At 44.6% G+C, this 18,241-nt stretch overlaps 1 protein-coding gene across 1 annotated transcript in view; it reads right to left on the bottom strand.

The window, feature by feature from the left end:
• Positions 1-9,981: 9,981 nt before the first annotated feature.
• LOC144101521 (uncharacterized) overlaps positions 9,982-18,241 on the bottom strand; it is a 30,045-nt gene continuing 21,785 nt past the window's right edge. The window contains exons 4-5 of the mRNA XM_077634693.1: positions 13,904-14,296; positions 9,982-10,271 (exon numbers count right to left, since the gene is read on the bottom strand). Of these exons, the coding sequence (XP_077490819.1) occupies positions 10,000-10,271; positions 13,904-14,296 (665 nt within the window). The 3' untranslated portion in view covers positions 9,982-9,999. The remainder of the gene's footprint in view (positions 10,272-13,903; positions 14,297-18,241) is intronic.

Genomic DNA, 18,241 nt, shown 5'->3' with positions numbered 1-18,241 from the left:
GAAAGCGAAAGGCGCCCGTGTGCTGTACGATGTCAGTGCACGTTAAAGATCCCCAGGTGGTCGAAATTATCACGGCGACCTCCAATATGGCACCCCTTTCTTCCTTTTTTCACTCCCTTCTTTATCCCTTCCCTTACGGCGCGGTTCGGGAGTCCACCGAGATATGTGGGACAGTTACTGCGTAAGTTGCTGTCCCCAAAAATCATTTTATCTAGTGACACAGTTAGTGTGCCATTTCCGTCCCTCAAAAGGCATTGAATGTTTTTTTGGTCAAGTTATCATGGATTGGAGAAGCGCTTGAATCGTGAGACGAGCATACACAGGTAAGCTGTAAAAAAAGAAAATTGGTTTTTGAGGAAAAGAAATGACATAGCAGTTGTGTCAGATATCTCGGTGGACACTCCAAATGCACCGTAAGGAAAGGGATAAAGGAGGGAGTGAAAAAGAAAGGGTAGGGCCACAGTAGAGGGCTACGGAATAATTATGACCACCTGGGGATCATGTACAATCATATCCAATATTGCGGCCTAAATCCGCCTGCAAGGCCTGGAGATTTCTACTGAAAAATCTTGCGTTGTTGCCTTTACACGCAAAAGAATGTCCCATTACCCCGTACGCATCATGGGTCAACAATACCCTACTAAAGAAGCCATCGCTTCCTTGCCGTAATCATCGATCGTAATCTAACATGGACCCCATATGTGTCGTACATGTAAAGGAGACTGACATCGATCGCTCACGTTCTTTCCTTTCTCGGACGGAAGTCGTGGGGAGCATCAGTGCAGTCGATGCTCCAGCTGCACACCACAATATTCATGGGATTCCTTCGGTACAATATCCCTGCGCTAGGAAACTTGAGGAAAACGAACATACGGTGTCTGCAACGTGTTCAGGCTCAAGCTCTGCGGACGTGCCTAGGACTGCCAAAATGCGCGTCTACAGCCGGAACAGTACTCATCACTCAGGAGAATCAAGTGACTGCCTATGTCACAATCAAAGCCTTGGGAGTGCATATTCGTCACCTCTCTCGCATTCCCGCACACCATCTTGCCAGTCTTCCTGCTAACCGGCCGAGTACATCGTTTGCTAAAATTATAAGGGGAAGACGAAGACGTTGTCTGACCTACTGTCGCCTCAGCTCTGTTTCTTTACCAAATTTTGCCTAATTTACCTAGTCTTCTTTGAACATTCCAGGACGGCTGCATCTTCAAGGAGGTACAGTCGCTATGGGAAGAGTACGGCTACTCCGGCGCCGGCATGTCTAAAGGGACCACGCCAATCTAAGGAGGCTGGCTTGGAAGAGGCGGACATGCCTTTCGAGGCTGTGGAGCGACCAGAACATGGAGACGACCACCCGTCCATTGAGACCTCATTGCTTAGTAGGGATGAGGCAACGATCGTGGACAGTGAAGAGTCAGTGGCCGAAATGGCTGACGTGGACAACGAGGGCTTCAAGTTGGTGAGTCATCGCAAGCAACGAACGGTCCGGATCCCGGAAGTGGTTGAGCCCACAGAGAAAAGGGTTGATGTAAGAGAGGAATTTCATCTTGCTTTTCGCGGCCATTCAATCACTGCTCGGTTCAGCTCCGATCCGTAGTCGGTTAACCATGCAAGGGGCTCTTCAGCTGGATGTCTCGACGGAAGGGCAGTTCGAGAAGCTCCTGCATTGCAATCAGATTGGTGACATCAAAGTCAACGTGCGGTTGCCCCATTCCTACATAAAGAACACCTGTCTTATTAAGTGTGTACCATAGTGGTATGCAGAAAGCGACCTACTTGATTACTTGAAACCACAAGGTGTTCTGCACGTGAAACGACTCGTGCGTCGTGTGGAGTCTCCAGAAAAAGAATGGGCTGCGAAACCTGCCAACTCTATCCTGTTGACATTTGCTCCCAACTCAGAGCGCCCCGATAAAATTTATCTGGGATTAACAAAACACGCAGTTGCAGATTTCACTGAAGCTCCACCAGGTGTTTTAGATGCCAACGGCTTGGGCATGTGGCCGAAGGTTTCACAAAGGATCGACGCTGTAAGCGGTGTTGTGGCGACCACGATTTTAAACCTGCAAGGTCGATTTTGCTTGCGCCAATTGCGGTGGTGATCATCCAGCGAGTTTCGGAGGCTGCCCCTTCCATGTGAGCGCTCTGCACAATCGAATATCCTTTATTGCTGTTCCCAAAACCTAACCGACTGAGACGCCTGTGCCAGGATTAGACGAGTTCATAGTGTTGGAGTCTGAAGCTGTTGCGTTACCCAACAATGTCCCTACGAGACTTGAGTCCAGAAAGACACCAAAGTCGATTGCGTGCGAGTCGGTTGTTCGACCTCCAGCAAAATGTGTCCATGTTTATGAGCGGCCGAATCACAGCCAGACTCGGCAGCAAGGGGGATATGCACAAGTGACAAAAAACCAGCCCCGTCGGCATATTTTGTCGGTGTTGTAAGTGAGTGCGTTGCGCAAAATAAGGAGCTCAAAAATCAAAGTGTGTCTGACCTTCTTCAGGCTTTGTTTGGGGCCCTGCGTTCACATGTTCCAGTGATGCCGCCTGGTAACCTGAAGAACTACGTACAGCTGGTGCTTTCTTTTGAGTCCCTAATTACCACCTTCGCAGCGAACTTCCATTCGACATAATAAGCAAGGTGTTCAACCTCGTGGATCTAATATCCACCGAGAAGTGCCGTTTATATTGCAATGGAACTGTGCTGGGATTTTAAATCGGTTAGCGTAACTGAAACTATTCTTGAAAGAGATATGTGTTCCAGTATTGGCCTTGTCGGAAGCTGGCCTGCCAAGGGGGAGATGTTTGACTGGATATGTCGCCCATAAAAACTGCAGCATAATAATAATAATAATAATAATAATAATAATAATAATAATAATAATAATAATAATAATAATTGGTTTTTGAGGGAAAGGAAATGACGCAGTATCTGTCTCATATATCGTTGGAAACCTGAACCGCGCCGTAAGGGAAGAAATAAAGGAGGGAGTGAAAGAAGAAAGGAAGAAATAGGTGCCGTAGTGGAGGGCTCCGGAATAATTTCGACCACCTGGGGATCTTTAACGTGCGCTGACATCGCACAGCACACGAACGCCTTAGCGTTTTTCCTCCATAAAAACGCAGCCGCCGCGGTCGGGTTCGAACCCGGGAACTCCGGATCAGTAGTCGAGCGCCCTAACCACTGAGCAGCATAAAGTCATTTCCCGCTGGAAGTGTCGCGCATGACATAAGAAGGGAACTTGCACATTTTTTTTTAAGCTTTACCGATCTTTGCACGGATGAGATTGAGGTAGCGGCTTGAGAATACAGCTCGGCTTTCGAACCCTTTCTATTGCCTCCGTGTACGGGTCCCGCGGAAGAAGGTAGCATTCGATTTGTTTCTAAAGCATCTCTGCGACCGCTGCCCAGCTCCTCGAACCATCTGCAGTGATTTCAACACCCATCATGCCGTCTGGGGTGAGAGTAACACAAATACTCTTAGTTCTTTAGGCCTTAATGTCCGAAGGCAAAGGGAACAGTTGAAATCCCCCTGCTCTTTTCCGACCCTCGACTGTAAGGTCACAATTCCCTCTGTGAGCGCAAAGCGCAGCTGTACTTTCGCACCAATGCGTTCGCTCGCAATTAAACATTTGAAAACATAGCATGCCCTCCATCTTAAAATTTTCATGGATGGTTCTGTGGACAAGGTCAAACCAGCTAGCGCAGCGGCTTTTTACATTCTTTCTTTAGATTTTAAGTGGTCTGTACGCTTTACTGCTGTCGCATCGTCCACAAATGGCCGAAAGTTGAGGCGGCTTTACGAAAGTTAGGGTCTTGTCCGGCTCAACCTGTTGTCATCCTAACTTATTAAAATCTACCCTCCAGAGGTTAGAGCGCGGATTCCCTACTGGTGCCTTGTATACAAGCTCTCTACGATTGGTGCAGAATCTGCACAGCAGAGGCTTTACTCTATATTTCCAATGGGTACCCTCTCACATAGGAGTCAATAGTAATGAGGTGGCAGATAGTCTCGCCCATAAAGCTCTGTCAAGGAATCCATCTAAAAAACTACCTCAACATGGAAAAAGTCTCTACAGGAAAACGGTGCTCGATCATTTCCGTACTCTGTGGAGTGCGCCCCACAAGCCATGTGTGCCCAAAGGACCGAGAAGATCCCAGGCGACTCTACTACATCGAATTCGCACGGCCTCTGCTCGCACTCCTGCCTGGATGCATAAGACGGGCATGACATCGTCTCTGCTATGTTCTTTATGTGGTGTGTGCGGAGCAATCAAGCATTATATTATATACTGCCCAGAGTACAACGCGCAAAGCTATGTGATGTTCGCTTACTTCAAGAAGACAGGAACCCTTCACAGTATAGTTCAGGGCATCGTCTAACCGAGTGGAAACCGGACATGCAGAAGGGAGGCTGCACGCTTTCTTTGAATATTTCTGCAGGACACTGATCTTGCTTCTAAACGGTGACAGTAGGAACGGACTGTGGTCTACTGTGATTGAATGTGTGCGTAGATGCTGTCTACTGGAGTGAACTATGTTATACTGCGAGTGAATGTGTGTATGGATTGTTGCACTGCAATTGATTGTGATCTACTGTGTCTGAACATGAGCATAGATGGTGACTTCTGGAGTGGAGTGTGATGTAGACTGTGTGGATTGGGTGTTTGCATAGATGGTGACTGTGGGAGGGCAATATGTGTTATTATAAGTGACTGTGCGCATAGTGGGGTGAATTCGACAGGTTTTAAGACATTATAAACATAGAAGTGACGTTACGGTAGAGCAATTGCGGGCAGAATAAGCAAGGCTAATACCACCTGTAGCATTCAATACCTCAACTCAACCTCAACTCAACTCTTCCTACCAACCTAATTTACACCAGCCTCTAGACCGTCTTCTCCATTATGGAGTCTGCACCATCCTCGTGTGCTTCTTTCTATACCGGGCATCAAAAAGAAGGTTGATTTATCGACGACAGCACTAAAACTGACCACTCTAGAATAGTTGCATCAGAAATACGGACACCGACTGCACGTATACAGCGATGGCTCAGTCACCCCTTCAAGTTCCTTGGGCTCCGTAGTCATCCCGTTATGGACCATAGTTAAGAAAGTGAAAACATCAAACCGGACTTCATCGACTGGTGCAGAACTTACTGCTATTCGTGTCGCCATTGAGCTTATCAGTGAAAAAAAAAACAGCATTGGTCTGTTTTTACTGATTCAAAGGCAGCCCTCCAAGCGTTACAATCGGCCCTTTGTCATGGGTCCCATGAACAACTTGTCGCTGAAATCCGAGAGCTCCACCACACGGCCAGCAACTAATGGCACGATATTGTTTACCAATGGCTGCCAGCACAAAGCGGCATCGCAGGCAACCACCGCGCAGACGAGGCAACGCGAACTGCTCACCATGAGGGTGATTGCGGGTCCATCCCCATCTCGAGAGACGACGCAGCGGGGAGGCTTAGTCCACTCTCGCTTGCCGCGTGGAATTCATGCCAATTCTCGCATTCGCGTTTAAAAACCTTGGACCCAGATCTGAAGCTTCAGCTTCCATCCGGCCCACCACGACGTGAAGCAACTTTATTGAGTCGCCTGTGGCTTGCCGCAGCTTTCACCAAGCACTACTCCTTCTTAATAGTTATGGCTGACAGCCCTGCATGTGCCATCTGCGGGAGTGATGAGAGTATAGCCCACATTCTTTGTGAGTGCCCTGCCTACAGAGCCGAAAGGCCGTCTCTCTGCCGTGCGCTGGAGCATCTAACCTGCGCCTACTGACGGAAACAAAGATTCTCGGCCACTGGCCGCGGCGCTCGTCGGCGGTGAAGGCCTCCAAGGCACTGCTCCACTTTTTGAGCACTTTTGGCCTGCACGTTAGGCTGTGACTTTACTGAACGCTGTGACTTTGCATAGTGACTTTAATTTCTTGCAACTGTATTTTCTCCTTCATCTTTTTCTCCCCTCACCCCTTTCCCCCCGCGCAGGGTAGCAAAACAGCTATTCGTGTGGTTAACCCCCCTGCCTTTCCTCCTCTTCCTCCTCCACCTAGGGATCTTTAACGTACCCGCCACGGTGGCTCAGAGCTAAGGGCGATTGGCTATTGCTCCGGAGTTCCCGGGTTCGAACCCGATCGCAGCGGCTGTGTTTCGATGGAGGCGAAACGCTAAGGCGCCTGTATGCTCTGCGATGTCAGTGCACGTTAAAGATCCCCAGATGGTCGAAATTATTCGGGAGCCCTCCACTACGCCACCTCTTTCTTCCTGTCTTCTTCGACTCCATCATTTATCCCTTCCCTTACGGCGCGGTTGAGGTGTCCGCCGATATGTGAGACAAATACTGCGCCATTTCCTTTCCCCAAAAACCAATTTTTCAATTTTCAAATTTTTTTATTTAACCTACACGGACATCGCACAGCACTCGGGCGTCTTTTTTGCGTTTCGCCTCCATCGTAACGGGGCCGCCGCGGCCCGATTCGAACGCGGGTACTCCGGCTTAGTATAAGAGCGCCCCAGCCACTGAGCCACAGCAGCAGGTGACCCACTTAGGCCCAGGAGTGCCAAAATCGAAAGTGCATCTAAAAAACTTGGCTGAATTACAGCTCGCACTTTTTTATCGAAGCAAGGTTTTTCATAGCGAAAGATAACGTCACCACCAGTTAACGGTAAGCGTCCTGACCGCAACCGCAACGACTGCTCATCCGGCTGAAGCGGGTGGCTCTTGCTTGGATGGACGGCGCAATGTTTTCACGCTAAGGGCGCAAAAGCCGCCACACTAATTGCTGGAAGCTGCGTGCCTAGATTAACGCTGTTTCGTTGTTAGCGTTCTGCGCATGCGCTCTCGTGACCCGCTCTTCTGCTAAGCAAGGAGACGCGCAAATGGCTCAATGCTAACACACTATAATTGAAGCATAACGGTTTTTCCTCTAATTTGCACAGACGTCTCAGGCAGCTATAACGTTGTCTTCGGAGGCCAAATGTAGAGTTTCGCACTGCACTGACCATGAAATCTGTTTCAAGAGCATCCTGTGTGTGGCAAACGGCAATGTTCCAAAAATGGAACATAATAAAATACATGCTCAGTCATTCTAAATATTTGTACAATTTTTGACATTTATTGTAGAAAGCATACGTGATTTCTCGTCGGAATTTTCGTCTTGGAAACATTGCTTCATAGTGCGGCGTTTGAAATCTAAAGCGTGTTCCTCCATGTCTCGTCCTCTACTAGCGGTGTCCGCAGATATGGTTGGTAAAGAGTATGAATCAACTCTAAACGCAAGCATTTTGTTGCACAAATGTTTTCGCAATGGCACATTTTGTTAAAAGTGTGCAGATGGAGACGAGACGACAAGCTCAGCTAAGTTACGATGTCTGAGTGTTAGCACCGGAACTATTTTTCTCAAGAAACCAACTTTCATTCATAGTCCGAGAAGCGGCGGAATCTTCACTCCAATTAAAAAATAAAGCAATTTATCGCTCACCAGCTTTGTTATAGGCGACATGAGATGAACGAAAAACCAGGTGACCCGATAAGCCTAGTAAATGGACTGGAAACGACAGGCTCGATTTAAAAATGGGTTTGGCACATGGACACTCAGGGAGACGAAGAGTGACATACATCTAGAAGAAATGAAGTAGGTGCAGGAGGTGGCACGCCTAGCAGCCATGGGACCTGACAGGTGACCACTGAAATTGCCTCGAATCTGCCACACTTTTCCTGAAAATGATTTCATTCCTGCACCGGCTGTAGACAAGACGTTATAGAACATTTTGTTTTTTTTCCTCACCATTTTTCCCGCTCGGTGTCATTATCATCTCTTCCCTTGTCTCTTGTTGCGTAATGGGTATTAGTTTTCAAGTAGAATTATGCAATTAAGTTTTACTCGAGGACAATATTACCCCAGGCATGCACTGTACACATTTAAAAACAGGGCCCTCTATATTACGTCCTGCAGGGTAGCGCGAATCTTCATTGAAATCCAGGTGAGCGCTGCATTGGGCCAGTCTTGTAGCTAAGCTCAGCAAGTTGGGTATAAAAGTTGGATGCAAAAGTTGGGCAAGCCGTTGGATGCATCTCTCTGTTGAAATCGGAATGTGCACCACAAGTGCACAGTGGCGTGAACTACCGTCAGGAAACGCCAAAACTGCAGCTTTTTGCGCCATTTTTTTTCACAGTAAAGCTTCTTGCGCCAATTTTTTTTACAGTAGAATTAATGTTTCGTAAGCAGCTGTCGTGAGGCTGTTTTTTTTTTCTTTTTTTTTAACGACATTAGCATATTTAAAACAGCATTTTTAAAGGCGCGAGGCTGTGTCTGATTAATATTGTGCCAGTTGTGTAATTGCCTCGAAAGGTTCACAGTCTCGAAATTGAGACCTCTAGAGTGAGGCAATACTGGACATGCATCGGCTTTGTAACAATGAGGCCCTGAAGAAAACATTTCCACCAAGGTGAAATTTTCCTAAATTGATAGGTGAGAAAGAATGGTTGAGCTAATACTGGGGAGCGGCACTCACACGTGTTAGATATTTATGGGCAAATAAATGAATGAAAATAGCTGTACTTAAAGGGCAGAAAGATTAAAAAGCAAAAATATTTTGAACGTGAGAACAGGTACGCATCGCTGACGTCAGAAGAACGCTCATGAAGTCAGAAGAAACAGAAGGGCAGAATGAAAATGCAGCAAGCCCCTGCAGGATCTATGTACACGACGCCGCTTCTTTGCTGACTATTCGAACACATCATCGCTCACTGTAGCTGGCTGTCGTCAAATTTTTCCAATTGGCGGGATCGATATCAGGCCTCGGCGGCCTCATTTCGATGGAGGTGCAGTGAAAAACGCCATCATACTGTGTGGCTGTAGAACCCCAGATGGTTGAAATATTACCGGAGTCAACGAATACGGCATGCCTCATAGCTCATGTGTCGCTTTTAGAAGTCAAAACCTGTAATTTAAAGTTAACAAGATTTCCTAATCTGCTACATGGAGGAGCGCTGAGCAGGCGCTTTCCAAACACGAGTGTAAGTGTGATGCGTATATTTTTTCGGGTGTGCTGTTCGCAGTAACGTCAGCATAACTCAAAATACTGTAAATTGCTTTATAGGAATGAACGAAATTCAAAGTACAATCACAGTTATATTCTCCACGGTTAACTCCGTACCTTACCTTTGCGTTACGCAGAAGTCGACGCAGCAATACACTGAAGTTATGGAAGCCCTTGCAGAGGTATCTTTTGTGCGGCTAGCTTGGATTTGGAGTTTACGCTACACATTGGAAACAGTCCAGAAAACAATATTACGCACGTTGGCTGTCGAAATTATTCCGGAGCCCTCCACTACGGCACCTTTCTTCCTTTCTTCTTTCACTCCCTCCCTTATTTCTTCCCTTACGGCGCGGTTCAGGTGTCCAACGATATATGAGACAGATACTGCGCCATTTCCTTTCCCCCAAAACCAATTATTATTATTATTATCACGTTGGCTGTTGAACTGGTATAAATAAACGACACCTGAACAATAACAGACACAAGTACTTCATCGACCAGCTTTAAAGTACGTTTCACCGCACATACAAAACGAGAGATGAGCCCATGGAGCGACATTTTCTGGACGGGAATTCCACTTCTTTTCTAGACAGACGAGGCCGGTAAGTACAAATCTGTCAAGCTAGCCGAGTTTCGGATGTGGTATCTCCCCTTTACGTGCGATATCGACCGTCCTGGACGCCTGGTAAAACTAATTGAACTTCAGGTGTGAATAAGCATCTTACGCATCATGTACGCTTTCTTCGTTAATGGTTTCAAAATGTCAAGAGCGCATGATTTCAAAGAATAAGAGGAGCATACTTTCACATTCAATAATTTATGAGTACCGAGCATGCCGTCTACATTTGGTGGGTGAGCACCTGCGCCTGACATGTTATGTTAGTACCTTCATAGGACTCTGTTAGAAATTTATTAATAAACTGGAACGTGCAAACAGCCATATCTGACGTGTTTTATTATTGCAATAGCTTAATGATATCAAATTCTCCCACAGCATGAGCGACGTGGTTCATTCTCCTTGTGTAGACCAGTTTGGTGACATTTCGTATATCTTGCTTGCACTTTCGAAACACGTATTCTGTGAAGTTGTCCCATATTTTCGTAATTAACAACGTTCGGCTCAAATTAAATTTTTTAAAAACTGTGAAGTTCTCGAATGGCGGTGATGATGTCGTGTCTACTGAAAACTCGGTGACGAATACGCTGGTAAGTGTCAGACGTGGGTGTTCTGAAAAAAAAAAAAATGAGGACGACGTTTTAAAACTATTTAATGCAACATGAAAGACTCTTAGGTTTGTAATCTGTATCCCTCATACTGTCATTCAACGCTCCACTTCTTACCAAATTTTTTCTTCTTACCTCCATTTTTTCGCTCCTCGCATACGGAACTTTTCAAACGAACTTCTACGCTGGCGACCACACGTCCTTAAATAGTGCTACCTTCATGATAGTGTTGTACTCTTGGCAAAAGAAAGCTTCATGTTTACATCCAGTTAAATGCAGTTTTGCTGAGAGCTATTGGTTGTGTACTATTATTTCCTTGCGCACAGAATCATTCCAGGAAACACGGGCAGTACATACACTTTCAAGATACCCTGATTTTTGTTTTAACGTCTCCTGTTCTCTCAGATATTGTTCCGACTATGTCCTCTTAAAAAGTGCGTTTTACGGATAGGGTAAGGAAATTTTCTTTTTATTCTATTTGCAGAAATTTGGCTTATTCCTTATTATAAATGCACAGGCCTGTTTTTATTTATAAACCTACGATTCCATTTGTCGTAGCATGTTCCCGTAAAATCTCCGTCTCGGCGCTAAATACAAGAAATGGTATATAGATATATATTGGCATAATGTACAGCCCTGACTGGAAACGCGCAGACCGCTATTACTTATTTTTATCGGCACAGCGACGCTAGAGGAAACACACTGCTCTAAATCTCTCAAATTTGATAGACGCAGAGAGAGAAGATAGTGTTTGAGTAAACAGGTGCGAGAATATTATCAGTTATTAGAAAACTAACACTCTCTTCGCTTTTCATGACAAAAGTTTTTGATTGGTTCTTATTTTATATCATTATTTTCGTAAAGAAAGTAAACGCAAAACATGAATATTGATTCGCAATACTGGCAGAAAAAAGATCAGAATTAGATTTTAGTCGATAATCCTTCAAGTATCTTTTTTTTTTCTGAAAGAGCTCAGCACTGTGAACCAAACGCTTGCGAAAATCGCCTTAGACAAGTTTTTAAGTTTCGGCTCCGTTCTTCGGCCGTTGAAAGCTGCTCATAATTCGGCAGAAAACCTGGTGTCTCGGACGACGTCAAATACTTTGGTAGAGGAACCGAAATAACTATTCAGAATCAGGAGGGCTTGCTCTAAGTGATAAATCTCCTTTGGTCGAAAGTTGTAGACAACTGGAAAAAGCAATTTTCTAAATTTTAGACCAATTTTGAGAGCACAGGCTCCGGTGATAAATCTAGGAAATGACAAAGCGTCAAACGCCAGTTTGGCTTTCCTGTCTGCCACGTCCAGCACGCAGTGGTTTTTGTGAAATGCGGATTCGCCGCAGAAGGTCAACGGCACGTCCAAAACGCGCATGCCAATCAGAAGTTTATGTGCAGGTGTCTGTGCCATCTGACGCAAGGCGTCTATTGAAGGCTGGGAGTATACCCGTATCAATGCATGAAATGGCTGGAATTGGTAACGCGCAAAACTTCGCGCAAGTTATAGTGCGAACATAATAGGGAGGACAATTAAAAGGTGTTTTTTTTTCTAATTAAATTCCGCCCGCAAGCAACTCAAGAGACCTAAATTGTGCTTTCACTGCTTGTGTACACACCCAACATGAGAGGGCTAAGATTGTGTGAAATGCAGAAAACAAGTCCAGCTTTCTCGTGCAAAAATTTTTAAAATTGGAAAATTGGAAGACACTGTTATAACAATATTGAAGGAAATGGTTCATTATTATGATATGTTGGAAAATATTTCGCTTAAAGTGTTTCCAGTGATCGCTTCGAACAGTTAAGACTGCCATATAAAACCAATGGGAACGCTTTTGACGATAGCAAGAACGTTAAGAGAAAAAAAAATTATAGTGAAACCTTACATTATATAAAAAAATTGCGTTCATGAATGAATCCCTGCTCAAAAATGCTTTTGTCCAAAATTGCTGAGTGCGCGTACGCCTTAGTATTTAGATGTCGATTTTTTGGGTTACTCCAAAACGGCCACTACACAAAATTGTTGAAAAATCAAGAGCCCCACGGTTCTGCGCTTGTCCTTGCGCAGAAAATTCTGCTGGCTTGCTTGGAAAGGGCGAGAAAGACCGTCGATCGGTCATTTCTATGCGCGAGGACTCAAGCGCGGGTAGGTACCGAGAAACGTGCGAATTATATTCGCCGACTGCGTTGCTCACTGCAGTAGTGACAAGCAATCGTGGCGTCTTTAACCAATGCGGAAAGGCAAGTGCGCGAACTTGAACATGGATGTGAACAAACAAATTTTAGGGACCTATGCCTAATTAAGAGTTGACTACACTGCGTGTTGCTGGCAGTGCATGAGAAATATTGGTGCAAAATTAGGTCCTTTAGAAGTGCTCTGTACAAGCGCGAAGCCGATGACATGTGATCGATGCAACCTGGCAATGGTACCTGCTATTTCGTTGTGATTATTCATTTTACAAACGGAATAATCGCGAATAAGGGACACTTGTTACCGTATTAATGTGTGATAGTACTACTCATATCTCACCAACCAGAAAAACCAAACCGTAGTCGTCATGGCTCTTCAGCAGAAAAATCCTTTGATGTATCTGGCTTCTATACTTAACTGTAGTTTTGTCGAGAACTATAACAAAATTGACAAATCGGCAAATCGGCGAAAATTTAGAGCGTACTTGATCCGAATTTTCGCTCGATGTGTGCCTGCAGCGAATATTAGGTTCCCTTAGAATTTGAGACTGCAGACCCTCCCAGCGATGTAGCGGTGTTATCCATTATTAAGAGCATTCATATCGTTCAGTTTGTTAAATGACACTTTACACAACTTCCGCGAAATAAATGAAAAATAATTCTAATAGCCAGATTATGCAGTCGTTATTTAAAAAATGCACTTGAGAGGAAAAGTCAACTTGAAAACGTAGCGAACTGATAATACTGTCACGAGCTTTAGAACTTATTTGCTGTCTTAAAATTACGACGGCATGTAATGTCAGGGGCAACCTGTAAGGCGTTCATATCAAAGCCATTTATTTTTTCCTGTATGTACAAAACGGCGCATAAACACTATCCAGCCTCGCTACAGATTTGTAATTCTCGTTTGATTTTTTACCACCTCGTCGGCAATATATTAAAGAACGAAGTTTATTTTCGCCTTTTAGTCTATGTTTAGGGCATCTGCATATCGCTGCTTGCTGCCGCAAAAAAGTATAATCTGCTTCCTCGTAACGTTGGTTAGTATATACTAGAGAGCTATAGTAATAACACCTGGGAGTTATTATAAAAAAATTTTTAAAACTTTTAACCAGAAAATTTGACATTATCAGTCGTTCCGCAGTGAAGGAAATAAGGATGGAGCAGGAAAAATACATTGCTCTAAAAAATACGCTTCTCCGTGTCTTTTTCTACCAGTCCCCTGTGCAGTCAGGAAAGCTTACAGTTTTTTCGGAGGTTCACAAACAGCTGGTCTGATCACTGTTGTGACTAACTTGATCAGTTACCACCGGCACAGAAATGCATCGCCTTATTGGTTCATATCCGCTCAATCACATTAGCTGTTCTTGCCGTTCGGTTCTAATTCCTGAGCACAGTGATCAGCCTTTAGCCAAAATTTTGCGTTGGCAAATGAAGTGTAAAATAACATACTTGGATAATCGATGACGTCGAAGTACCCTGATACATCTGCCGGGTTGTTCCATCCTTCGTACTCTTGCATGGATAGATTGATTTTAAATTCGTCCGTGACAGCTCTTCCGTATGAGAGCTTGCACTTGTATGTGGCGAAGGAACCAGGAATCGGAAGCCTGCAGTATGCATGAGGCATCGGCGCGAGCATGAACTTGCAGACCTCCATGGGTTTTACGGCACGGGTTCCCCGCATGAACATTAGGCCGTTGGTTATGTTGAACCTGAAGAGCGTGCCACTTTTGTTGAATGGATTGTGAAATGCGACATAATGGTCCGGAAGCTTCGGAACCCCCTTTTTTGGAAAGAGACTTCTCAAGACTTTCAGCATTATTTCTTTCTTGTACCCAAAATCTACAAGTGCAAAGGAAGAGAGAAAAGACCGTCAAAATTTTTTTGCGCAAAAGCAGTACTTACATATAATGGAGGAGAACAATATATACACAGCTCAAAAATATTCCAAAACCGACATTTAACGCTGTTAGCTATCAGGAGACCAAAATACATAAGCCAATACATAGAAATTTTGTGCAGGATTTGCACGTCATTAAAACACCCCTTATGAATCCTTGGATTCGCGTTCAAAATCCTTGGACCCAGATCTGAAGGCCCGGCTTCCATCCGGCCTACCGTGACCTGAAGCAGATTTGCTGCGTCGCCTCTGGCTTGGTGTAGCTTTCACCAAGCATTACTATTTCTTAATCGGTATGGCTGATAGCCCTGCATGTGCCATCTGCGGGTGTGACGAGACTATAGCCCACATTTTTTGTGAATGCCCTGCCTACAGCGCTGAAATAGTCTCTCTGCCTTGCGCTGGAGCGTCTAGGTTCATTCCCACTGACGGAAAACAAGATTTTCGGCCACTGGCCGCGGCGATCATCGGCGGAGGAGGCTTCCATGGCACAGCTCCGCTTCTTGAGAACTTCTGGCCTGCACGATAGGCTGTGACTTTACCGAACGCTGTGACTTTGCATAGTGACTTCAATTTCATGCAACTGTCTTTTCTCCTTCATCTTTTTCTCCCCTCACCTTTTTCCCCCCGTACAAGGTGGCAAACCAGCTATTCTTCCGGTTGACCGCCCTGCCTTTCCTCCTCCTCCTCCTCCTCCTGCTCCTCTTCCTCCTCCTCCCTTATAAAAAGAGTTCTCTGTTGGGTTGTTTCATCTTCATAGGTAGCTATTTTCATTTCATTTTACTTTTTAAATCACCTTTTGGTGCGGTAACACATAAGGGGTGGAATCAGCAGAAAGGATGAAAAACAAAAATGCCACATGTTTTCACATCAGTATGAGGTTAGCCAAATTTGCAGGGAAAAGACATTCCAATCTTTAGCTGCACGTGATAGAAGAAGGCCGAAAAGCAATAGTTCGGGCGCATGGATGGAAAACTTGAAGTGAATGGCTGTTGCGGAGGGACATGTACGATGGTGGCAGGGTGTAAGGTGTAGGTTTAAGCGATGGGTAATAGATGTTTGATATGCTAATAGATTAGCTATGCGACGACGAAGAGGAAAAAGTGGCGCTGCGGAGTAGTTCTTATAGCTGGAACACTGACGTCAAGTGAAAAGGAAGAGTGGATAAAACTTGCCGCGCGATTTCGAACTGTTCCCACACCGTTTATGAAGATAGCATGCTGCGGCTTCCGTAACGTGGATGCATATTCCGGTTTAGGTCGAACAAGGGAATCGTAAGCGAGCAATTTGAAGCTATTTGGGGCGAGGTTGAAGTAACGCTTAGAAAACTACACCTATTTCATCTGAGGATATCACGTTAGGAACATGCGCATTCCATCATACGTTTTTAGATAATGTGACGCCTAAGTACTCGAAAAATGATATGGACTCCGTGATATCCTTAAAAGTTTTTTCACTGAAAGTCAAGACTAGTGTGACGGCAGGCGACAGATATAACTCATTTTCTTGGGGTAAGGGTGATAGGGTAATTTTCATATAATTGTTTTATATGGTTAACGTCCTTTTGCAAGGCAAAGGAAACGGTTAATTGAAGAGACATGGGAGAGGCATTTGCCGTGCAGTGCGTGTAGTCAGGCTGATGATGATGACGACTTTTGCAAGTATTCTTGATCAGTAGAGCTAGGTATTGGGCGGAAGGTTACGGAGCAGTCAGGAAATATTCAAATTTCTGCGGGACGTCATTAATATATTTCAGAAAGAAGACAGCGGCAAGAACTGAGCCTTGTGGGACGCCTGATATAAAAGAAAGTGGCTTGGAAGACTACTTATTTACGACGACTGACTGAGAGCGTTTTTTTTTTACTAATGCTTGGATCCACTTTAGTACATAAGGTTTTAAGCTTATACAGACAGTTTTATTAGAATTTCTTCATGTGATACTTTGTCAAAGTCCTTATAGAGCAATCCAGCATGTGAATCATTGAGATTTTCACTGCTTAAAACAATCTGGCGGGTTGTAGGGGTCGATGAGACGGCAAGAGGGACGTGGGACGGTGGAAAGAAACACAGCGCTCCTTCGCGGTATTTGCCTATGTAGGTAGGGTGGCCGTTGACAAGCACCACCGTGTGACCTGTTGTCAGCGGTTCGCCAGAAGGCCACGGCCATAGCCTTTGCGCCTGCCAATCGGAGATCTTCTCTCGACCAGTCACAGCCCCTTCAATGAAACAGCTGGCAGCAACGGGGCGCAACAAAGAACCCCCTCCATTCCCTTCCAAGTGGAGACTGCATAACAGTACCTTTCCGACTCTTCGGAATGTCGTAAGCATGGGAAGCGCACGAGGGGTCATAACTGAGGTTGTTTTAGGAAGGCGCGGATTGACCCCTGCGGAAAGGGACTGTGCGGTCCATGTAGTTTGTTTGCTTGCTTTTTTTACCTTAAGATAGGGTTTGGCGTGCACTACCAAGGTGGTAGTGTGGGGCGCGCGATTCGAAGAGCCAATCGCTTTTGTGGAGGTCGCTGTGTGCATCGCATTTTGGAAATAATTTTATTACTTTTCCTTTCAGATTTCGAGTTTTAGAGACGAGTTGTTAACAATTGTCAAAGTGGAAGTGGAGAGCACGCAGCAAGCCGCCAAAAGTGTTGAGGCTTGCTGCTATTGTATGCTTCCTATGTGCGAAAGGGACTCTCGAGGGTTTAAAGCCAAGCCTTGGAGCGCAATCCGTCGTTCTGGACTAAGTTTAGAAGTTATGCATCTTCGGCTATGCCGAGGAGGGAAGATTTCTCTGTCAGACAGCTCCATCTCATTCGCCACTCTGTGTAAATATGCTGTATAGTTTGTAAATCTCATGTATTAAACTTGAGTTCATGGTCTCGTTAACGACCGCCGCTGCAAGCCGTCATTACCTCTTCACCGACGGAGCACCTCAGGTGCGACTAGCCTTCCAGTCAACAGACAGTCTCGAATGGTGCACGACTGGTGCAAGGAAAAGAGCCATGCTAACTTTATTCCGGTATTATGTTAACTATTTTTGGTCAAACCGACAGGCTCTCTAGGACAAAAAGTTTTTGGTTAAGGAGTGTACGTTTCTAAAATGCTCGACGATAACGCACTTTATCAAACATTTCCTGGAAACAAACCAATTAGTTGTTTATGTAGCGTTGTTCAAAATGAATCTCACCGCTGAACGCAGCGTGCAGGTCTTATTAGAAAGTTTGCTGCGAAAATAATATTGCGACTGATGTAAGCAGTTAAGCATGACCTGAACGATGGCTTTTGCTTTTCAAGGATATTACATAACAATTAATTTGTAGCTAACCATCACGCGAAACGATACTTTCGCAATGGCACGAGCATTTTGTTTATTTAAAACATTATTTTGGAGCTAGAGAGCGATCACACCATCGTCGTCTTACGGTATAGCTTCAATTACTTCCCGCCATTAGCGGAAGAGGAATAAACGAAATTCTTAGGAGCAGTGCAGAGAGGGAAAGCAGCTGCGGAGAAAAAGGTACGAGGATATATATATATATATATATATATATATATATATATATATATATATATATATATATATATATATATATATATATATATATATATATATATATATATATATATATATATATATATATATATATATATATACATATATATATATATATATATATATATATATATATATATATATGTGTAATCTTCTCTCCGACCTTCAACAGATATCTGTTGAAGGACGGAGGGAAGATTTTACTTCAGAAACTAGGCACCCTGTATACGCAATGTCTTCTGACCTCGACTGTACCATAAGCCTGGAAAAAAGCAAACATAATCTTAATTTATAAGAATGGAGACGTCGAGGACTTGAAAAATTACAGATTGGTCAGCTT

Source organism: Amblyomma americanum, chromosome 8 (genome assembly GCF_052857255.1).
Source record: "Amblyomma americanum isolate KBUSLIRL-KWMA chromosome 8, ASM5285725v1, whole genome shotgun sequence".
Taxonomy (NCBI): Eukaryota; Metazoa; Arthropoda; class Arachnida; order Ixodida; family Ixodidae; genus Amblyomma; species Amblyomma americanum.
The sequence above is the reverse complement of the archived record's forward strand: the minus strand, read 5'-3'. Positions and strand labels throughout refer to the sequence as shown.